General features: G+C 42.2%; 1 protein-coding gene across 1 annotated transcript; it reads right to left on the reverse strand.

The window, feature by feature from the left end:
- Window positions 1-458: 458 nt before the first annotated feature.
- Window positions 459-7,641, reverse strand: LOC120066142 (mixed lineage kinase domain-like protein). Its single transcript, XM_039017283.1, is given in 11 exon segments — window positions 459-992; window positions 1,120-1,260; window positions 1,441-1,490; window positions 1,654-1,692; window positions 1,694-1,791; window positions 1,983-2,067; window positions 3,159-3,294; window positions 6,093-6,193; window positions 6,294-6,471; window positions 6,909-6,995; window positions 7,200-7,641. Coding segments are annotated over 11 exon segments (1,407 nt in total). The 3' UTR covers window positions 459-942.
- Window positions 7,642-25,357: the final 17,716 nt, after the last annotated feature.

A 25,357-nucleotide genomic window follows, 5' to 3' on the forward strand; every position in this document is an offset into this window, starting at 1 on the left:
GCTATGCTAGTCAGCGTTTCGGATGAGAATGATCCCGGATCCGGGATGGGTAGTCCAGAAAGGTTTTAAGGGGGTAAAATTAACTGTTTACTATGTCATAAGTTAAGAGCCCATCTTAAAGAGTACAATGACCCTTTCAAAGAGGAGTGTGAGGCCTCTGGATTAAAAAATTATTGACTGAGACATCCACTCGGACAGCTCCGCCCCCCCCCCCCCCCCCCCACCTGGGACCCCCTAAATTAGCCTACCATTAAATATGGATAGCTGAGAACTCTCTCTAAGGGGTAAAGGTGAAACAGGTGGTTTCAAAGACACCCCACACCCACACACCCAAAGGGGGAGAGACAGAGGTACAGATGTAAAGATATGTAATTAATTGAAGGTATTTATTTGGGAAATGTCCAGTCTTTGCTCTTTTCGTCATTACCATGCTAATGATTTCAAGTTGGATTTATTTGTATCTGTTAAGACACTGAATACATGTTTAGCATATTTACTACATTTAGTATGTTGTTTTTTCTCTGAAGTAAGTTCATTTTAAGTTATGTGACTTGTTTTATGTAGATACAACATTTCAGTGTCAACATGCGGCAACCAAAAACCTGATCCAATTTCGCATATTCATATTAAGTTTGCAGCAAATTTGCAGCAAACAATAGAATGTTCACCACAAGTTTCCCAAGATTCTTTGCCAGAAGTTCACGCGTTGCGTGAAAAATTTACAGCAACAGTTTGCCCAAAAACTAATTTGCATTTGAAAATATGAGTTTGCTGCAAATTTGCAACAAATTGGCCAAAGGTTTGCCAGAAACAAAGGTTTTGGCAAGGGGTTGGTTGGTCTTCCTTTGACCTGGGGAGTGGGGATGATAGCGGTTCATGGTTTTTCTCTTCTCCGGCCATGTTTCTGAGAACTCTGGAGATGGAGATGAACCTCTGTGTTTGTTAGTCCTCCTCTAACTGCTCCACCACATTGCGCAGTTTGTCAACCAACACTGTGGAACAGAGAAACTTGATTAGGAAACAATAACTGAGAGGACAAATAGGAATCCATATGGAACAGCTGAAAGAAATGTATGTTCCTGCACATTCATCATATGCCATTTAGTTGTGTTGCATTACCGCCCGCTGTCGGCCTGTAGAAGCTGTCGTAGGAGCGACAGTCGTTGATCAGTTCTCCCAACTGTTGAGGGCAGTCTTCAAGAAAAGGTTCAGTATATTTTTCTGTACACACCCTCTGATACACCTCTTTGTGTGAGCAGTCTGATCAGAAGGACAAGAGAACAGACATTGAATGATACATTTCTAAATATGACAGAGCAACTACTGCATGCTTATAGAGAGAGAGAAAACCCAACCATGCTATTTTCAGATATACAGTATCACTGTTATTGCTGATAGTGTTTGTTACACACAGCCTTTAAATTAATGGAGTTGACACACCTTTGAAGGGAATCTTGCAGGTTGCAATCTCCCAAAGGACAATGCCAAAACTGCAACGAACACAACAATTCAAACAGAGTGAACTGGCAGTATACTTAGGGCCTGCATTACACCAACAGAGAACATTTGAACATACAAAATCATTTCTGTGATTTTGACATTCATTAATTTACAAAAGTGGAGAGTGTGTTGTAAGTCTGATTGGAAGCAGACCTGTACATCTCACAAGCTTTGTTGTAGGGATGGTTGACACTCAAGCTGCTGAGGGGAGCTGTAGCATAAGGAGCTCCTCTTCCTGTCCTTAGTCCTCTTCAACGACGTCTCTGTTTGGGCCAGCTCAAAACCTGCCAGCTGTCCACACACAGCAGACCCCAAAACAATTACATTGCGATAGAGTACTGCAACACTGTAAACACGGAACATCAACTACACATCTTCAAAACAACCTCTGCCTCTATTTAGCAGTGGCCTTACTTTCTGGGTCTATCACTTAGTGGTGCCAACACACATGGATGTGTAGAGGACTGCATTGAACCTCATACCTTCACTCTGTACCCGGCATCTACCAGGAACTTGCTGCTGTTGATGCATCCATGCACTTTGAACTTTTCCTCCGACTGGTGCAATCTATAGTGATAGAGATATTAGCTAGTCTTGACAGGGTAGCTCAATGTGATTAGGGTACACTTTCTAGTGCTGTGAACTTTAGTGACAGAGGTACAAGGCACAGATCCAGTGTACCTATTGTTTTAGTGAAGAAGAAGCAGCACATACTAATAATGGTGGACAGAAGTTTTAGTAGGTGGATTGTAGACACATGAACAGGTATTTAACGTTCCTCTTTCGAATATGGCCAAATTGTACCTGCCGTGTTACCTGTGACACTTGGCCATGGCATGGCTATTAGAAGTGCGACTTTATTAGCCAGCTATTGGCGTTGCTTTCCACCGCTCTGGTGAAGCCCTTTCATGTGTGTACAGGACACATGACTTTCTACTTTTGGAGAGGTAGAAGGGTAGAGATTAGAAAGGGAAGGTACCCGACAGAGACATTATTCAAATAAAAGATTAGACTATAGATCGATTCTTTATTGTATCGACTTAACACATTTATGGCAACAATATGATAGAGGTGGTGCTCTTTGTGTCATGTGCAATAGGTGTTGTGACTGGTCTACTTGTGTAGGGCACAGGGTAAAGACATTCATTTCTATGGTGGTATACCTGTAGAGGCCCTGTGCTGCATCCAGACTCATGACAATAAACATCAACCTGTTACCTGTAGAGGCCCCGTGCTGCATCCAGACTCATGACAATAAACATCAACCTGTTACCTGTAGAGGCCCTGTGCTGCATCCAGACTCATGACAATAAACATCAACCTGTTACCTGTAGAGGCCCCGTGCTGCGTCCAGACTCATGACAATAAACATCAACCTGTTACCTGTAGAGGCCCCGTGCTGCGTCCAGACTCATGACAATAAACATCAACCTGCTACCTGTAGAGGCCCTGTGCTGCATCCAGACTCATGACAATAAACATCAATCTTCTACCTGTAGAGGCCCTGTGCTGCATCCAGACTCATGACAATAAACATCAACCTGTTACCTGTAGAGGCCCCGAGCTGCATCCAGACTCATGACAATAAACATCAACCTGTTACCTGTAGAGGCCCCGTGCTGCATCCAGACTCATGACAATAAACATCAACCTGTTACCTGTAGAGGCCCTGTGCTGCATCCAGACTCATGCGAGCCTTTCTGTCCCAGGGCAGCTTCCTTTGGGAATCCAGCACCTCTCTCAGACTGCCCTTCTCACAAAACTCCATGACAATGAGGTAGTTTGGATTGGGTCCTGCGATACAACCACGGTAGAGAAGAGGATTATTAAATGCAACAAGGGCACATCATCATCATATTCTGAAATCACATTTTGCTTTGGTAAATGGCGCTGGAGGGGATGGCTGAAGTTTTACATGCTCCCAACCAACTGTGCTATTTGGTTAGTTTTTTTGCGTTATTTGTAACTTATTTGTGTACTTATTTTGTACATAATGTTGCTGCCACCATCTTTTATGACCCTCAAATAACTTCTGGACATCATAACAGCGATTACCTACCTCAAACTGGAAGAATATTTTTTCTTAAACTAGTCCGACGCGAAGGATATACTGCCTTCTTGGGAACAGGCCCAAATCCCCGTCATTTATTTGAAGAAAAGAAGGAGAAAAAGGGGGCGGAGGTCGGGTTGCCTTCTGAGAACTCGTAGGCGAGTGAGAACTCCCACTGCCATCTGTTCTATTGTTCAACGTGCAATCATTGGAAAATAAAATGGATGACCTACTATCAAGATTATACTACAAACGGGACATTAAAAACTGTAATAACTTATGTTTCACCGAGTCGTGGCTGAACGACGACATGGATAATATAGAGCTGTTGGGATTTTCCATGCACCGGCAGGCCAGAGAAGCTACGTTTGGTAAGAAGAGGGGTGGGGGTGTGTGTCTATTTGTCAATAACAGCTGGTGCGCGATGTCTAATATTAAAGAAGTCTTGAGGTATTGCTTGCCTGAGGTAGAGTACCTTATGATAAGCTGTAGACAACACTATCTACCAAGAGAGTTCTCATCTATATTATTCGTAGCCGTCTTATTTACCACCACAAACAGATGCTGGCACTAAGACCGCACTCAACCAGCTGTAGGCCATAATCAAACAACAAAATGCTTATCCAGAAACGGCGCTCATAGTGGCCAGGGACATTAATGCTGGCAAACTTAAATCCGTTTTACCTCATTTCTACCAGTATGTCACATGTGCAACCAGAGGAAAGAAACTCAGACCACCTTTACTCCACACACAGAGATGCATACAAAGCTCTCCCCCACCCTCCATTTGGCAAATCTGACCATAATTCTATCCTCCTGATTCCTGCTTACAAGAAAAAACTAAAGCAGGAAGTACCAGTGACTCGCTCAATACGGAAGTGGTCAGATGACGCAGATGGTACGCTACAGGACTGTTTTGCTAGCACAGACTGGCACAGATAGGAATATGTTCCTGAATTCATCCAATATGTTCCCGGGATTCATCCATGGCATTGAGGAGTATACAATCTCAGTCCTTGGCTTCATAAATAAGTGCATTGATGATGTCGTCCCCACAGTGACCGTACGTACATATCCAAACCAGAAGCCATGGATTACAGGCAACATCCGCGTCGAGCTAAAGGCTAGAGCTGCTGCTTTCAAGGAGCGGAACACTAATCCGGACGCTTATAAGAAATCCCGCTATGCCCTCAGACGAACAATCGTACCACATCAAACAAACAAAGCGTCATGGGCCGATCGTGGACTACAGGAAATTGTGGGCTGAACAGGTCCCCATTTAACATCGACGGGGCTGTAGTGGAGCGGGTCGAGCGTTTCATGTTCCTTGGTGTCCACATTACCAAGGAACTATCATGGTCCAAACACACCAAGACAGTCTTGAAGAGGGCACGACAACACCTTTTCCCCCTCAGGAGACTAAAAAGATTTGGCATGGATCCCAAAATCCTCAAAAAGTTATACAGCTGCACCATCGAGAGTGTCCTGACCGGTTGCATCACCACCTGCTATGTTAACTGCTTGGCATTTGACCATAAAGCGCTTCAGAGGGTACTGCGTACAGCCCAATACATCACTGGGGCCAAGCTTCCTGCTATCTAAGACCTATATACTAAGCCGTGTCAGAGGAAAGCCCAAAAAATTGTCAGACTCCAGTCACCCAAGTTATAGACTGTTTTCTCTGATAGCGCACGGCAAGCGGTACCGGAGCACCAAGTCTAGGACCAAAAGGCTCCTTAACAGCTTCTACCCCCAAGCCATAAGACTGCTGAACAATTAATCAAATGGCCACCGGATTATTTACATTGACACCCCCCCCTCCATTTGTTTTTTACACTGCGGCTACTCGCTGTTTATTATCTATTCATAGTCACTTCACCCCTAACTACATGTACAAATTACCTTGACTAACCTGTACCCCATCGCATTGACTCGGTACCGGTACCCCCTGTATATAGTCATTGTATTGTTATTTTATTGTGTTACTATTTATTTTATTTTTTACTTTATTTTATTTGGTAAATATTTTCTTAACTCTTTCTTGAACTGCACTGCTGGTTAGGGGCCTGTAAGTAAGCATTTCACGGTAAGGTCTACACATGTTGTATTCGGCACAGGTGACAAATAAAGTTTGATTTGATTTGATATCATGTCCTGATTACTTTGCTCATTATACAGTAACTGTACTTCGCTATGCACATTCTTGCACATATGCGGTTGCCAATTTTCCCTCTGCCACTGACTGACTGCATATGTAGTTCCACTCCATTGCACATCATGGACTGTACATTTGTTTATACATCCATACCATGCACAATTATTCATTTTTTTTGTTGCTGTTCATAGTGTACAGACTGTATGTGGATTCATGTAAATTCTTCATCTATATTCTGCTTGTTTATTCTGTTTACTGTGGCAGCACCATTTCACAAAATCAAATTCTGGGTGTACATGGTGAATAAAGATGATTCTGATTGTATCCAGTCTCCTATTTGTTCAGCAACTACAGTATTTCACATACTGCAAAAAGAAGCTCACTCACCGCTCTCTTCCTGGACACAGATCCCAAACATTCGCAGGATGTTTGGTGACTCAAAGCGTTTCATAGTCTCCACTTCCTTTTTAAAGACGCTTCTCACCTGACTGTGTGGGACAAACATAACCCATTAAATAAATAGATGTTCAGCACCGAAGCTGATATTACAAGAACTCTCTGAGATGTCTTGTATGCTATGCTACATACCTCAGGCTTGTGCTACTTGAGTAGGTGTATCTTTTGATGGCCACTGTGAATTTGTTGTACTCTCCTTTGAATATCTCTGAATTGTCATTTTTAATGAAGGGCTCTTTGGGCAGGTTGTAGATCAGCTCCTCTGGCTTGATCTCTCTTATGTCTTGATCTAAAATTCTCGGCTTCTTTACTGTCAATGGGAAACACACAACAAAGTCAATGAGATAGCAAGTCATACAGGGACTTAGGAACATAACAAATCAATATCACATAACTAAAGGTCCAACAGGAAAACACACCATCATGCAAAATACAGTGAGACCATGGAGTGCTTTCCTGGTGTAGGATGTAAACTATGCTGTGTTTTGTAGTTTGCATGAGTTTGTATGAGTGAAACTTGAGTGCTTGTAGTATCAAACAAAAATGGGGAAGGGTAAAACCACAAAGGAACAAAAACGCAAACAGACACACAGTCTCCTTTATCATCAGACGCTGGTCAAGGTCAACGAGAGATGAGAAACAATAGTTGCTCAGATTCCAAATTAAGTAGTACTGCTAGTAAACAAATGAAGATGAAACAATCTTAGTTTCATTCATTTGGACATTAATCTATAGAGGCTTACTTACAGGATTCCAAAATGGCTTTGATGTCTTTTACATCTTCTTGGGTGGAGTCCACTTTCCCTTGCACTTCTTCCACTTTCTCATGTAGCACTGTGGGATAAATATGCACAATGTCACCTGCTTGAAATTGCCCCCAGTCAAGCCACACACACTGCTACATATGGTGTAGTCGGCAGGATCAGTGACTGGCCATAAAACAGCCCAGACCTCCTGGCAGTGACCAAAGTACACATATATAGGGTGGCTACATGATTAAGACCTTGCACTAAAAAGTGCATGGTAGAAGCGTCTTACATTTCTGCAGCTCCAGATGATCGATCTCCCTGTCCGCCTTATCCTCTCTCCATCGCGTCTCCTCATTGAATCTCTGCTGTAGCTGCTCTCTGTGATCCACCTGCAGGGCTAGCGACAGCACCTGAGCTGAATCGTACAGGCGCATGGTCAAACTCTCAAACTCTTCTCCCTGCTTGTAGGCCTTCAAGACGCGGTTCATGTATTTGGCGCTAGCGTATTTCTCAACCATGTCCTGGGCATTTTCCAGGGTGAGTTTGAGCTCATGCAGGCTGTTCTCCACAGGGGCAGGGTCTTCCCCCAGCCCCTTTACCATACTCACCGTATCTGCCAAGGCTTTTACGCGCTGGGCCAAACGCTGACAGCGCTTTTTATTGGCTTTCACTTCAGCACATAAGGAATAGAGCTTCTTCGCTATGCCCAAGATGGGCTTTATGATGTCCATGGCTGGGGAGAGAGGAGAAGAGACAAAGGTTTAGAAATGCATTAGACAAGTTTCCCCCCCAAACATAGGTCTGAGAATGTCTCTAGCTACAGTATACATTTTTGGGGATTTTTTTAGGGGTTAGATCATCTTTAATATTGCAAAAAGATTGTGGCTTCTATCAATGTAATTGTCTGCATCATTTCCAATATATATACATATATACTTTTTATAAATATATATTTTCCTTGAATAATTTCCCTTAACCCTACCTCCCCTCCCCAAATTGGAGTAAACTAATGGACAACAACACTTAGGCTTCTACATCCAGCTTATACATACTATATACATTTTACGGACACAGTACATTTGACATTAGTTATCTTTTGTTTGTTTTTAGTCCCATCTTTCAGCTACCATCAATCCCTCCCATCTATCTCTGAACACTATCCAGTTATTTGCCATATATTTCTCAACTGAGCTGTGACGTTTCACAAAATGTCTGAACCTTTCTATTCTCATAGTTTCTACATATTGTAAATTAAAGATAAACATTTTTGCTAAGAGTATTATTATTTTATTGATCAATTGACTATGACTTTTCAAAACATCCAGCAGTGCTATTTGCAGAGTTAGCGCCAGGTAAACAAATCTTCAGCCATTTCTGAACCTGCGACCAAAAACAAGCTACATATGGACAGTACCAAAACAAATGATCTAACGATTCTGTCTCTTCGCAGCAAAATCTGCAGAGCTGGGATTGTTGTATCCCCCATACAGTGCATTCAGAAAGTATTCAGACCCTGTGACTTTTTCCACATGTTGTTACGTTACAGCCTTATTCTAAAATGTATTAAATCGTTTTTTCCCCCTTATCAATCTATACACAATACCCATAATGACAAAGCAAAAACAGGTTTTTTAGAAATGTTTGTAGATTTGATTAAAGTTAAAAAACATATCACATTTACATAAGTATTCAGACCCTTTACTCCGTAACTTTGGCAGCGAGTACAGCATCAAGTCTTCTTGGGTATGATGCTACAAGCTTGGCACACCTGTATTTGGGGAGTTTCTCCCATTCTTCTCTGCAGATCCTCTCAAGCTCTGTCAGGTTGGATGGGGAGCGTCGCTGCACAGCTATTTTCAGGTCTCTCCAGAGATGTTCGATCGGGTTCAAGTCCGGGCTCTGGCTGAGCCACTCAAGGACATTCAGAGACTTGTCCAGAGCCACTCCTGTGTTGTCTTGGCTGTATGCTTAAGGTAGTTGTCCTGTTGGAAGGTGAACCTTCACCCCAGTCTGAGGTTCTGAGCGCTCTGGAGAAGGTTTTCTTCAAGGATCTCTCTGTACTTTGCTCCATTCATCTTTGCCTCGATCCTGACTAATCTCCCAGTACCTGCCGCTGAAAAATATCCCCACCTCCCTGACTAAGGCCCTTCTCCCCCGATTGCTCAGTTTGGCCGGGCGGCCAGCTCTAGGAAGAGTCTTGGTGGTTCCAAACTTTTTCCATCTAACTCTAGGAAGAGTCTTGGTGGTTCCAAACCTTTTCCATTTAAGAATGGAGGCCACTGTGTTCTTGGGGACCTTCAATGTTGCAGAAATGTTTTGATACCCTTCCCCAGATCTGTGAATCGACACAGATCTCCCGAGTGGTGCAGCGGTCTAAGGCACTGCATCTCAGTGCTAGAGGCATCACAACAGACCCTGGTTCGATTCCAAGCTGTATCACAACCGGCCGTGATTGGGAGTCCCATAGGTCGGGGCACAATTGGCCAGCGTCGTCCGGGGTTAGGGTTTTGTCGGGGGTAGGCCATCATTGTAAATCAGAATTAGTTCTTAACTGACTTGCCTAGTTAAATAAAGGTTAAAATATCTCTGAGTTCCATGGACAATTCCTTCGACCTCATGGCTTGGTTATTGCTCTGACATGCACTGTCAATTGTGGGACCTTATATAGGCAGGTGTGTGTCTTTCCAAATCATGTTCAATCAAAAGTTTCTAAACCATACCAAACCATATTTCCTATGGTGTCACCATAATATTTCAATTGAAGAAGTGTTTTGTTCATAATCATTAGGATATTTTAGCGATCCACAGTACGTCCTAAATTCCCACCAGGCTTCAGATGTGAGCTAAACTGTGCAATTGCACTTTTAAGATGCATTTTAAAGTTATAAATTAGAAAGTTAACTTATCATTTCCAAACATTTAGGTCAGTTGTATGCATCTGATTTTCAATCTATTAACATCAAGAGTTGCATTAAATAGGCTTACTGATGCATTTGGCAATATTCAATTCATACACACAAAACATAAACAAAAGCATTTACTGTGAAACTTGATAGGCTACATGTTTTTTTGCTTATTTTTTATTTAACCTTTATTTAACATGTAGGCTATTCATATTTTTTTAATGTAGGCTATTCATATATAGCTTATGCGCATCACTTAGTTCAATGTATCGAATCAGTTATTGTTTTCTTGCCCAAACCGCGAGCATCACCTGTCAAACTCAGACAATTCTCTCAAAACAGAGGGATGTCGATTCGCATGGGTCTATTATCAGAATACATTGGAGTTCGCCAATACAACAGTAGGTTATTCTGGCTGGAATTGTTACTCTCCTGACATGTACAAATTACTGACATGGCAGTTTCAGACCGGACTAAAATTACAGATGTGATGTTTTGTGCGAGTGCACATAATTACATTATCCGACCTCCCACAGTTAAACGAATCCTGTCCGAATAGGGCACAATAGGCAGGACCGATCATAGGCGAGACCAAAAAATTACGCCCACCACAAAAATAGTATAGTACTAGTAAGCAAAATGACATTGAAAATACGTCTAAAATATGTATTTTCCAGACGATGAAGTTAGGTTAATTTTAGGTTCTGAATGAAAGGTGAAAATGTATTTTATGTATGGTTAAAATACATTGGCATCGTTTTTCGGACGTTGAAAAATACGTATTTTACGGATGTTGAAATCAGGTTCATTTCCCATTCTGAATGAAAGTTGAAAATACTTATTTTCCTGATGTTGAAAACAGGTATTTTACAGACGTTGACATTTTTGGGGAATGTTGGGGGGGATACTTTAATAAGGGGTCCTAAATATCAAAATCAAATAGTTAAGTGATCCTTGGTATGACCATCGTAAAACAATTCCAGATGTTAGCTTTAAACACAACTTCTGTTAATGATAGTAAAGACACAACATTTATGACGCCCTGTGCGAGGAATCTAAAATAGGATGAGGCATTTATTTTGAATTAAGTATACAGTTGAAGTCGGACGTTTACATTAACTTAGGTTGGAGTAATTAAAACTAGTTTTTCAACCACTCCACAAATTTCTTGTTAACAAACCATCGTTTTGGCAAGTCAGTTAGGACATCTACTTTGTACATGACACAAGTAATTTTTCAAACAATTGTTAACAGACAGATTATTTCACTTATAATTCACTGTATCACAATTCCAATGGGTCAGAAGTTTACATACACTAAGTTGACTGTGCATTTAAACAGCTTGGAAATTCCAGAAAATTATGTCATGGCTTTAGAAGCATCTGTTAGGCTAATTTACATCATTTTAGTCAATTGGAGGTGTACCTGTGGATGTATTTCAAGGCCTACCTTCAAACTCAGTGCCTCTTTGCTTGACATCAAGGGAAAATCAAAAGGAATCAGCCAAGACCTCAGAAAAAAAATTGTAGACCTCCACAAGTCTGGTTCATCCTTGGGAGCAATTTCCAAATGCCTGAAGGTACCACGTTCATCTGTACAAACAGTAGTACGCAAGTATAAACACCATGGGACCACGCAGCTGCCATTCCCCTCAGGAAGGAGACGCGTTCTGTCTCCTAGAGATGAACGTACTTTGGGGCGAGAAGTGCAAATCAATCCCAGAACAACAGCAAAGTTACAAAAGTATCTATGTCCACAGTAAAATGAGTCCTACATCGACATAACCTGAAAGGCCGCTCAGCAAGGAAGAAGCCACTGCCCCAAAACCGCCATAAAAAAGCCAGACTACGGTTTGTTACTACACATGGGGACAAAGATCGTACTTTTGGAGAAATGTCCTCTGGTCTGATGAAACAAAATTAGAACTGTTTGGCCATGATGACCATCATTATGTTTGGAGGGAAAAGGGGGAGGCTTGCAAGCCGAAGAACACCATCCCAACCGTGAAGCACGGGGGTGGCAGCAACATGTTGTGGGGGTGCTTTGCTGCAAGAGGGACTGGTGCACTTCACAAAATAGATGGCATCATGAGGGAGGGAAATTATGTGGATATATTGAAGCAACATCTCAAGACATCAGTCAGGAAGTTAAATCTGAAATAAATTATTCTCTCCTATTATTCTGACATTTCACATTCTTAAAATAAAGTGGTGATCCTAACTGACCTAAGACAGGAAATTGTTTCTCGAATTAAATGTCAGGAATTGTGAAAAACTGAGTTTAAATGTATTTGGCTAAGGTGTATGTAAACTTCTGACTTCAACTGTATGTATATAATTATATATATATATACACACACACACACACACACACACACACACATACATATATATATATATATATAAACACATATATAGCTACTGCTCCACTAAAGAAATCTCGGTTGTCCAACAGTCTATGACTAAACAGTCGCCCAATCGACTAAATGGGGTCAGCCCTAAAATCTACAGCGTTACATGGACTTGCTCCTATCTATCTCTCCGATTTGGTCCTGCTGTACATACCTACACATACACTGCGGTCACAAGACCCAGGCCTCCGTCCATAGAATTTTGAAGCAAACAACGGGAGGCAGGGCTTTCTCCTATAGAGCTCCATTTTAATGGAATGGTCTGCATATCCATGTGAAAGATGCAGACTCTGTCTCGATTTTTAAGTCTTTACTGAAGACTCATATTTTCAGTAGGTCCTATAATTGAGTGTAGTCTGGCCCAGGGGTGCGAAGGTGAACGGCAAGGCACTGGAATGACGAACCGCCCTTGCTGTCTCTGCCTGGCTGGCTCCCCTCTCTCCACTGGGATTCTCTGCCTCTGACTCTATTACGGGGGCTGAGGCACACTGGCTTACTTGTGCTCTTCCATGCGGTCCCTAGGAGGGGTGTGTCATGTTGTGCTAGACTTTTTTTGCGCTATACTCAACTTGAGTTGGTTGAGTCACTGATGTGATCTTCCTGTTCTGTCTTGCCCAGGCTCATGCGGTGGAGGAGATCTTCGTGGGCTATACTCAGTCTTGTCTCAGGGTAGTAAGTTGGTGGTCTGTTGATATCTCTCTAGTGGTGTGGGGGCTGTGCTTTGGCACAGTGGGTGGGGTTATATCCTGTCTGGTTGGCCATGTCCGTGGTATCGTCAGATCGTGCCACAGTGTCCCCCGACCCCTCCTGTCTCAGCCTCCAGTATTTATGCTGCTCTAGTCTATGTACCAGGGGGTTAGGGTTTTATCTGGTATAATTCTCCTGTTTTATCTGGTGTCCTGTGTGAATTTAACTATGCTCCCTCTAATTCCCTCTCCCTCCCCTCCCGGAGGACCTGAGCCCTAGGACCATACCTCAGGACGACCTGGCCTGATCACTCCTGACCGTCCCCAGTTCACCGGTCGTGCTGCTGACCTGTTGCACCCTCTACAACCGCTGGGATTATTAATCTGGCCTTAATGGCCATGTACTCTTATAATCTACACCCGGCACAGCCAGAAGAGGACTGGCTACCCCTCAGAGCCTGGTTCCTCTCTAGGTTTCTTCCTAGGGAGTTTTTCCTAGCCACGTGCTTCTACATCTGCATTGCTTGCTGTTTGGGGTTTTAGGCTGGGTTTCTGCATAAGAACATTGTGGCATCTGCTGATGTAAAAAGGGCTTTATAAATACATTTGATTGAGTTATGCCACATTAAATAACCTTTATAAAGCATGACATATGGTTCTAGATGATTTTTAACACATTTATATAGCGTTTTACGAAGGCTTTATGAAGCCTTTATAAGCTGTACGTCATTTAATGCGGGACCCTATATAAGATACTGTAAATCTTCACATTTAAATGTATGCTGATATAGACCCACTCATATCAATGGTAATTGCATACCACTTGCAGAAACAAGTTTGATGACCTTCATACTCTATGGTACGATACCTTTTTTAGAGATGTATTTTATCCGCTACATCCACCTTCACATGGGTGAGATTGAGAATCTGTGTCAACTTGGTGACTGCTGTAGTAAACTGTTAACTAATGTAGTAATGGTGAAAGGTAAGTCCATAGAGAATGCCGTCATTGTAAATAATACTTTGTTCAACTGACTCGCCTATAATTTGTTCAACTGACTTGCCTAGTTAAATAAAAGTGAAATAAAATCAAATATAAAGGTCCTTGGGAGGTCAGTCTCAGTAATACATTGGTGTTGAGTATCTCATACTGTAACACCATTACGAGATGTGCAGAGTTACTCAACCAGTACAGTACACCTGAAATACTCTATTATCTCGTATACACATGAACACTTTACTTGTGCAAATACTTACAAGACCTTCAAATTGGTGGGTGGGGGGGGGCTAGATACAAAGTGCTTTAATTTCTAAACGGTAAAACAGATATGAAACATTTGATCTCTAATCCAAAATGCTGAAGTATAGAGCCAAATTAAAAGTTTTAGCTTAAAAGTTTTAGCTTCACTGTCCAGATAAATACGGAGGGGGCGTGTATACAAATATTTTAAATAATTCACAGAATTTTGGTAAGAATGTGCCCAAAAAGTTGTCAGAATCACTGACTTCTGAAGATGACATGATCAATAATTGCTATATTTAATCTTCAAACATGTAAAATGGATATGTAGATGTGAGTATTCGTGGATATAAGATTATTAAAATTATATACAGTACAAAGTTATCTTATAACCTATACAACTTTATCCCATTATCCTATTCAAATTTCATAAAACAGGATTAAAAACTTGCAGCATTCCATAGGAATACCAATACATTTTAACCTAATATCTTGATGATGAGAGCAGCAAACCATTACACATAGCTATTCTAAATGAAGATGTATTCTTACTATGGGACCATAGCAGATTGGTCTGTTACTAGAATGCCAAAAATATAGATTAATATAAGTGGTCTCAACAGGTGTCACACCCTGATCTGTTTCACCTGTGTTTGTCTCCACCCACCTCCAGCTGTCGCCCATCTTCCCCATTATCCCCTGTGTATTTATACCTGTGTTCTCTGTTTGTCTGTTACCAGTTCGTTTTGTTTTGTGAAACTTACCAGCGTTTGTTCCGCTGCTCCTGTCTGTTCTTGCTCCTGTTTTCTAGTCCTTCCCGGTTTTGACCATTTTGCCTGCACTGACCCTGAGACTGCCTGCCATTCTGGACCTTTTACACCCTCTCTGGATTACTGACCTCTGCCTGTCTTTGACCTGTCGTTTGCCTGCCCCTGTACTAGAAATAAACTTTTGTTTCTTTGACACTGTCTGCATCTGGGTCATACCTAAAACCTGATAACAGGTCCAACATTGGATTTGAGAACATTGTAATGGAATGTACAGGGCAGGTTTATAGTCCTCAAAATTAAAACAGTTAATAGGATAACATTTTATATCATTTTAATCAGCGCACATTCATTACTATTTACATGTATAAATACATTTTAAATGATTGAAGATTAAATATAGCAAAAAAGGATCAAAGCATACTCAGAAAACACAGATTCTGACAGCTTTGATTCTGACAGGACACATTCTTACCACATTTCTGTGAATGATTTAACATCTTTATATCTGGTACACTGGACTCATTTGGTTGTGTATTCTACATCACTATGTACATTTTAAGATATTACTGGGCATACTACAATAATATTTCATGCTGGTATGGTCAGATGAGAACAGAGTTGTTCGGCAGCCATATTGGAAAAAGGCTTCTGTGGGGTTAATGCGTGGATCCTGCTTTGGTCCTATATCTAAAAATATCTCTAAAACCCTGTTCTAGCTGTGTGTGTGAAAAGTTATGATTAACGGGTGAGTAATAACTTGTTGTATACTGACATCGTTTGTCATAGGGTAAAATCCCTATGGGGAAAAATGTATGGGATAGAGGGATGAGTGGTAACACAGAGAAAGCAACTGTGGAAGAGGAACATTTAATTTGGTATCTTAAATGGCCTGAAGAAGGGACCGATCATCCTTTTCCTCTTAATTTATGTAAGATTGCTCTGTTCTCTGCTATGCTCTCAATCGTGTGTCCTTGGCATGATTTGTCTGTTGCCTATGGGACTGCTAACTAGGGATAAGCAGAAGTTCCTGACTCATACGAATGGCATGTGAAACACCCCACCCATCCTGGGTCTATATAAAATGTATGTGAGAACTAAGAGCGAGTTGAATTGGTTTTCCCGTGCATATTGAGACTGGAATGTCTTACAAGTGTTTTTTCCACCACACTACCATATTGCTGCAATGCTATAACGCATTTCCCAAAATCACTATGAGACATCGTCACCCCAACTGAGCCCGATGGCCCAAATTTGGAGGCCTTGCTCATGGATATATGAGGATTGATTTGAACAAAATGCATTGCTCTCAACAGCAGGAAGCAGGCTTTAGGATACAGTTCATTTGAACTTTTAAGTACAGTTAGTATAACAGTTCAGCTACAGAAAAGATCACATGCAACACAAGCAGTTACTGTTCTCTGTTCAACCTAAAATCTATTGTAAGTTTGAAATTAAACATACCTTGAGAGACTGTTGTTGTTGGTGCAGAGACTTCAATGACCTTTGAAACTTAAAGGAGACCACACCCTTTATGTTCACTGACACTGGTTTGTCTTGAGCTCCTCCTACAACACCACTACAACTTACAATAGGCTACAGCTGTGCACTTTCTCGGTTTATTTCAGTTCAGGTCTGCTTATCTAATTTCTTTCTTAACAATAGTGATTGCCTGCTAAAATGCGGTATAGCATGCCATGTACCTACTTGCTTAAACAAGGGACCCCAAATGACCAAATGTTTAAATAAATATATTTTGTCCAATCAATCAAAAGTTATGAAATATGTCAAAAATGGCACTGAGCGTGCAGTGGGAAGGTGACAGTACTTACAGTGGCTTGCGAAAGTATTCACCCCCCTTGGCATTTTTCCTATTTTGTTGCATTGCAACCTAGAATTAAAATGAATTTTTGGGAAGTTTGTATAATTTGATTTACACAATATGCCTACCACTTTGAAGATGCAAAATATTTTTTATTGTGAAACAAACAATAAATAAGACAAAAAAAGAATAATAAGATGCTCTCAGTGGTGCAGCTGTATAACTTTGAGGATTTGAGGAACCATGCCAAATCTTTTGAACCTTCTGATTGGGAAGCGGCGCTGTAGTCCACAATCAGGTCACTGACCACCTCCCTCTAGATTGTCTCATTGTCATGGGTGATCAGGCCTGCCATTCTGTACCTCTTGACACTGCCCTGGATTACTGACCCCTGCCATGACCCTGACCCTGCCTGCCGTCCTGTACCTTACGGACTCTTCCCTGGATTACTGACCTCTGCCTGCCCTTGACCTGTCGTTTGCCTGCCCCGTTTCGTAAATAAACATTTGTTATTTCAAACTGTCTGCATCGGGGTCTTATCCTGAGGTCTGATTTATGTATATATATATATATATATATACACACATACATTTGAAGTCGGAGGTTTACATACACCTTAGCCAAATACATTTAAACTCAGTTATTCACAATTCCTGACATTTAATCCTCGTAAGAATTCCATTTTAGGTCAGTTAGGATCACCACTTTATTTTAAGAATGTGAAATTTCAGAATAATAACAGAGAGAATGATTTATTTCAGCTTTTATTTCTTTCATCACATTCTCAGTGGGTCAGAAGTTTACATACACTCAATTAGTATTTGGTAGCATTGCCTTGAAATTGTTTAACTTGGGTCAAACATTTCAGGTAGCCTTCCACAAGCTTCCCACAATAAGATGGGTGAATTTTGGCCCATTCCTCCTGACAGAGCTGGTGTAACTGAGTCAGGTTTGTTGGCCTCCTCGCTCGCACACACATTTTCAGTTCAGCTCACAAATTTTCTATAGGATTGAGGTCAGGGCTTTGTGATGGCCACTCCAATACCTTGACTTTGTTGTCCTTAAGCCATTTTGCCACAACTTTGGAAGTATGCTTGGGGTCATTGTCCATTTGGAAGACACATTTGCGACCAAGCTTTAACTTCCTGACTGATGTCTTGAGATGTTGCTTCAATATAACCACATAATTTTCCACCCTCATGATGCCATCTATTTTGTGAAGTGCACCAGTCCCTCCTGCAGCAAAGCACCCCCACAACATGATGCTGCCACCCCCGTGCTTCACAGTTGGGATGGTGTTCTTCGGCTTGCAAGCCTCCCCCTTTTTCCTCCAAACATAACGATGGTCATCATGACCAAACAGTTCGACTTTTGTTTATCAGACCAGAGGACATTTCTCCAAAAAGTATGATCTTTGTCCCCATGTGCAGTTGCAAACCATAGTCTGTTTTTTTGGGCGGTTTTGGAGCAGTGGCTTCTTCCTTGCTGAGCGGCCTTTCAGGTTATGTCGATATAGGACTCGTTTTTCCGTGGATATAGATACTTTTGTACCTGTTTCCTCCAGCATCTTCACAAGGTCCTTTGCTGTTGTTCTGGGACTGATTTGCACTTTTCGCACCAAAGTACTCTCCAGGAGACAGAACTCTTTCCTGAGCGGTATGACGGCTGCGTGGTCCCATGGTGTTTATACTTGCGTACTATTGTTTGTACAGATAGAAAGGTGGTACCTTCAGGCGTTTGGAAATTGCTCCCAAGGATCAACCAGACTTGTGGAGGTCTACAATTTTTTTCTGAGGTCTTGGCTGATTTCTTTTGATTATTCCATGATGTCAAGCAAAGAGGCACTGAGTTTGAAGGTAGGCCTTGAAATACACCCACAGATACACCTCCAATTGACTCGAATGATGTCAATTAGCCTATCAGAAGCTTCTAAAGCAATGACATTTTCTGGAATTTCCAAGCTGTTTAAAGGCACAATCAACTTAGTGTATGTAAACTTCTGACCCACTGGAATTGTGATACAGTGAATTATAAGTGAAATAATCTGTCTGTAAACAATTGATGAAAAAATATCCTAACCGACTTGCCAAAACTATAGTTTCTTAACAAGAAATTTGTGGAGTGATTGAAAAACGAGTTAAAGACTCCAACCTAAGTGTATGTAAACTTCTGACTTCAACTGTATATATATATATATATATATTTCTTGAGTTTTTTTGTATTTTTTGACTGTGATTTATTTATTTTTATTTTTTGACTGTGTTTTTTGCTATTTATGAATGTGTTATTAATGCGTTTTTGTGAGCTTTAGTAGTAAAGGCCAAAATCTATATTTTATCAAATCATTTTTTATATGTTTTTTTTATACCTAAAGGGTTCTTAAAATTCCAAATCAAATAGCTAAATTATCCATAGTATGACCCCCTTAAAATAATTACATATGTCAGCTTAGCACCCTCCCTGTTACAGTGTATACATGAGCCGGAGCACACGACTTGACAAGTCGTTTACAGTTGACCAATCACCCCAAATGCAAGCCTACTGCCTAGCCTAACCGTAGTGCGAAAGCTAAACAGTGTTGCCAGATTTGGAGAAACCATTTTAGGGGTGGGTCATTTCATTTGTGGGGGATTTCAAGTCCCTGGGGGGGTAGAGGAGGGGAAAGGTATTGTGGGGGGGGATATGATGCAGGAAATATTACTATGATGTGGGATTTATCAATAAAAAATGTACTTTCTGGAACTGGCACCCCGGGTGTAACAATAGTTACAATCTAAGTCAGTCAAGTGAACCATCCGTTCACCTTGTTTTGTTATAACACCTTTGGTCTGACAGACGTTTACGTGACAACATGAATGCATTGTATGATGTGAACAAACATGGCGCCACACATAGCTGGCATTTAGCTTAGCATTAGCTCATTATAATCAGTACAACCTTTCAAAAAGTATTTCACACACATCATATGTGTCCATTACAAACTATGCAAAAATCTGAATGTATGATTTGTCCCCCGTACTTTAAAACATAAATAAAACAAAACAGTATATACATTATCCTCTGTACATATTGTATATAGGGGTGGCTACAGTAAAAACGACACCATGATATACAGAAACTAATGATAACATAATAAGGCACTTACTTTGATAGGAATGTACACGTCCAAAGTTATTATTAGTAAGAAAAACAATAATGAAGGCAATGCGGGCGCTAGCCGGAAAATGTGCCAGTGCGGAAAAGTTTGTGTAAGTTCTGTTCTGACTGGAGATGTGCAAATGCCTGCATACTGGATCTGGGGAAACACTGGGGAAGTGTTTGGGTTCTCGCTGAAGAGAGAACCTTTTTTCTGCAAAAGTGAAATGGACAACTTTTATGTGAATTCAAGTGGAAGCGGAACAACTCAATTCAAACTGTTAGAAAATAAAACTTGTCAATTTCAAAAAGAATTCTAACAAGTTGAAACATAACTATCTATAGGCTAACAGGCAGCATGCCTTGGTTGGAGGGCAGCGCGGGTAAACTGTCCTGTTGAGTAACAATCACAACTCATGCTGGGGCGACCGTTAGAGATATTTGGAACTCACACGTGAAAGGTTAAAAACCTTACTCACGTCAGCCTCGGAGGGCAAGATCACCCAGTCCCCTGGGTCAACGGTTGCCCTTGTGCACGGCTCGGTATTGTTTTTGTCAAAGCATACATAAAAAGCATTGAGTTCATCTGGTAGAGGGGCATCGTTGGGCAGATCACGACTGGATCTTCCTTTGTAATCCATAATGGACTGTCACTTGCGTCGCAGCCCGTGTAATAAGATTCCACTTTGTTCCTAGATTGTCCTTTTCCTTGCTTGATGGCTCCGCAAAGGTCGTAGCGGAACTCCTTGTACTTGTTTGTGTCCTCAGCCGTATCCTCGGGGTTGGCGGCGATAGTCCTGTTTGCGGTAGCCCTGCAATTTAGCTTAGCGCCAACCTCAGTGTTAATCCAGGGCTTTTGATTGGGGAAGCAGCAAACCTGCACTGTGGGGACAATGTCGCCGATGCATTTCCTAATGAAGCCGGTGACGGAGGTGGTTAGCTCATCGATGCTATCGGCGGAGTCCTGGAACATATTCCAGTCAGTGCTAGAAAAGCAGTCTTGTAGCATAGCCTCCGATACGGAGGACCATTTCTCAACGGAGCCCGTCACGGCTACTTCCTGTTTGAGCTTCTGCTTTTAGACAGGAAGCAGGAGTATAGATATAGACATGATCTGATTTGCAGAAGCGGGACGAGGGACAGCCTTGTATGCTTGCTTGTGGGTAGAGTAAGAGGGGCTTAGGACTTTATCGCCCCTAGTGGTGAAGGAGACGTGTTGATGGAAATTGGGCATTACATGTCTTAATGACGTGGAATTGAAATCACTGGCAACAAGGAAAGCTGCCTCCGGGTGCATGGTTTCCTGCTTGTTTATAGCCTCGTACAGTTAAGTGCCAGCAGTCACGATAACAGATGAAAACTCTCTCAGGAGGTAGAAGGGTCGACATTTGACCATCAGGTATTTCAAAATGGGTGAACAATGGGTCAAGACTTCCACTGCGCTACAGTCAGCACTCCATTTTCTGTTGATGAAGATACATACCCCTTCCCCTCTTGATTTCCAGTCATACAGTACAGTGCCATCATCCTCTAATAACAACTAATAACCCAATAGTCTCAACCCACCTCCTCTCTCCAGCAAGCTATCTTGAGTAACCCTGGAGTATCACAGGGCAAGAGAGTATTAAGATCTGGTGTGTGGCTCGGAGACTCAGCTAGTATTGCGTTGCCACGCCTCCAAATTCACATTGTTATCACAGAAGCCTGGTTCGCAATGAGGCTAAGCCTCCGATATAGATATGGGTGGCAGGTAACCTAGCAATTATAATGTTGGGCAAGTAACGGGGACATTAGTTCAAATCCTTGAGCTGACAAGGGGATACATCTACTGATGTGCCCTTGAGCAAGGCACTTAACCCTAATTGCTCCAGGGTTGCAATTGAATGGCATACCCTGGCCGTAACTCCTCTCCGAGTGTGTCTCAGGGAGAATGGAATACAGTGCCTTCAGAAAGTATTCACACCCCTTGACCTTTTCCACAATTAGTTGTGTTACAGCCTGAATTTAAAATGGATTAGACTGAGATTTTTGTTGTCACTGGCCTACACACAATACCCCATGATGTCAAAGTGGAATTACGTTTTTCAAAAATGAAAAGCTGAAGTGTCAAGTCAATAAATATTCAACTCCTTTCTTATAGCAAGTCTAAATAAGTTAAGGAGTAAAGATCTATTTAACAAGTCTCATAATGGAGCACGTGATGCCGTGGAGCTGAGCAGACGTTGACAAACCGAGCTCTTCAAAGTTATTCTATTATTACCTAAATAACAACGTTGAAACAATATTCGAACATCGGCTGATAAATTGTCAAATACTTACCTTCCCAAAGAGCCATGGACCTCCGACCGAGAGGCAAGAAGGACGACCAAAACGTTGTTGATTCCCAAGATAACGATAACGCTACAGCTAGCAAGATTAGCATTAGCCCTCATAACTCAGACGACAGTTCCAGACTGACATGCTGGCTACTCTCCTCCGGGAAATTCAGGATGGTAACAAAGGTCTTTCTATGAAAATTGATAAGAAATCGGCTGAACTCCATTCTTCCATTGACGACTGAGAACGACTGAGGCAGAGTTGCGCATAAGCACAGTTGAAGATACCATCGCTCGACATGACCAGGTCTTGATACAACTGCAAAAGGACAATGCCTACCTCAAAAACAAGGTAGATCAGATGGAGAACCAGAGCAGACGTAGTAATATCCGTGTGGTGGGATTGAAAGAGGACAGCGAGGGCCGTGACCCGGTCCGTTTCTTCACTCAATGGATCCCGGATGTCCTAGGCATAATCAACTTCACCAAGCCACTGGAAATCGAACGCGCCCACAGAACATCAGCGCCGAAACCCCGGCCAGATGAGCCCCCACGGGCCGTCCTGATCAGGTTCCTCCGTTTCCAAGACAGAGAGAAGATACTGCAACTCGCAAGAGCCAACGGGGACATCACCATCGATTGCAAGAGGGTCAGCCTTTTCCCGGATATGAGCGTGGATCTCGCCAGACGTCGCAAGCAGTTCAGACCTGCCGCCAAAGCACTGAAGGAGAAGAACATCACCGGCTACCTCATCCACCCTGCACGGATGAAAGTTCAGTACAAAGGCCGAAGCCATCTCTTCAACACACCGGGAGAAGTGTACACTTTTCTCAAAGAACTGAACAACGTCTGAGCCAGGACGGTCTCTCTGGGGGATAAGATGCAGTTTGTTTGTTTTCTCTTATCCGGGCTGAACCGCTGATATCCTCCGGTCGCTATAATTGATTTGTACATTTTCAACTAACCGTATCTTTCCGGGGTGAGTTCTATTACATTTACAGGAGAGTATATTTTGGTTTAGTCCATATCTACTGGGCGAAGCAAATAAGTGGGTTTAGGCCCACTGCTTTCCCCCTCATTTATGTTAATCTTTCGAAAAGAGACTCAAGCAGCCCTTACCGTGGGCAGTAAATATTCAGCCATAAATGTCTATTCACAACGTTTGTTTTCAATTTATAGAGCTCGCAGAGCTCACAGACGGGCAGCTCAGGCGGCGCTGGACAGACGGCCAGCTCAGGCGGCGCTGGACAGACGGGCAGCTCAGGCGGCGCTGGACAGACGGGAGACCCTGGCGGCGCTGGACAGATGGAAGACTCAGGTGGCGCTGGACAGACGGGAGCACCTGTAGTGAGGAGACAGAGAGACAGCCTGGTGCGGGGGGCTGCCACCGGAGGGCTGGTGCGGGGACAGATCATTTCCTATACTAAAGGGCTGAAGAGAAAACACGGTGCAGAACTGAGTGCCCTTGAATCTGAAATCTCCGAGCTAGAGAAAACCTACCAAAGAGGCCCGACTAAATACCTATACAGGCTTTTGGTAAATAAAAAAATGAAATATAATATTCTGAACACATATCAAGCTGAGAGGGCCATCACTAAATCAAAACAGCGTTATTATGAGCTTGGAGAGAAAGCTCACAAAGTATTGGTATGGCAACTGAAAGCAGAGGAAAGTAAGAAGACAATTAATGCTATAGAAACACTTACTAATGAGATATCTTTCGACCCTACTGAAATTAATAATACTTTTAAGAAATACTATGAAGACCTCTACACTTCCCAATCAAGCGATGATCTATCAGAGATCGACTCCTTTCTCTCCTCTCTCAACCTCCCATCCCTGTCAGGGGAAGACAGCGAGCGCCTGAGTGAAAACTTCTCAGTTCCTGAATTGTTGGAGGCCATTAAATCCTTACCTTCTAATAAATCTCCTGGGGAGGATGGCTTCCCTCCAGAGTTCTATAAAGAATTTAGGGAGCTGTTGGTCCCCTACCTTATGGAGGTACTTAAAAAAGCCAGGGAAGACAACTGCTTTCCAGAGTCTTTCTCTCAAGCAGTGATTACTGTAATCCACAAGAAAGGGAAAAACCCGCTAAAGTGCGCCTCCTATAGACCAATCTCTCTCCTTAACACAGATTGTAAACTGGTCACCAAGATGCTATCTAAGAGACTGGAGTCATGTCTTCCCCTGTTGGTCAACCCAGATCAGACTGGCTTCATAATTAATAGATTGTCCTCCAATAATCTCAGAAGGTTCTTTGATATAATTCACCTTGCTAACAAAAACAAAATACCTAGTGTCGCAGTCTCCCTCGACGCTGAATAGGCCTTTGATAGGGTTGAATGGCCATACCTCTTTCGCGTCTTGGAAAAGTTTGGTTTAGGTACCGTGTTTGTAAATTTGATAAAATCACTCTACAAATCTCCTAAAGCTAGGATTGCTACCAATGGGATTACTTCCTCCTCTTTCCCTCTCTATAGGGGGAACAGACAAGGTTGCCCAATTAGCCCCCACCTCTTTGCCCTCGCCATCGAACCGTTGGCTGAGGCTATTAGAACGTGCCCTGACATACATGGCTTTGAGGTGGGCCCCCATACCCATAAATTATCACTCTTTGCGGACGACCTTATCTTATTTCTAACAAACCCAGAACACTCCCTCTCTCACTTGCAGAACCTACTACAGTGTTATAGTTCTTTCTCTGGATATAAGGTCAATTTTGATAAAAGCGAAATCTTACCGTTGTCTGTCTTTGACCATCATACCATCAAGCACAAGTTTCCTTTTAGATGGTCGCCTATGGGCTTCACATATTTGGGCGTAATGGTGGATGGTAATCTGAACAACCTCTATAAACTTAATCTGGCCAGTTTGTTGTAAAAGGTGGAGGGTGACCTTTGTAAATGGATGGACTTACCTCTCACTCTACTGGGTAGAATCAATGTAATTCAAATGAATGTCCTGCCCAGATTTCTATATCTGTTTCAATCTCTCCCTATCCCTGTTCCCGCAGCATTCTTTTCCTCTCTCGACATGCTGACCAGACGGTTTATCTGGCACGGCAAAACCCCTAGGGTGGGCCTGGATAAACTGACCCTGGATTACAGTCAAGGGGGCTTAAACCTCCCCAATTTTAGAATGTACTACTGGGCAGCACAGTCTAGGTTTC

Source organism: Salvelinus namaycush, chromosome 21 (genome assembly GCF_016432855.1).
Source record: "Salvelinus namaycush isolate Seneca chromosome 21, SaNama_1.0, whole genome shotgun sequence".
Taxonomy (NCBI): domain Eukaryota; kingdom Metazoa; phylum Chordata; class Actinopteri; order Salmoniformes; family Salmonidae; genus Salvelinus; species Salvelinus namaycush.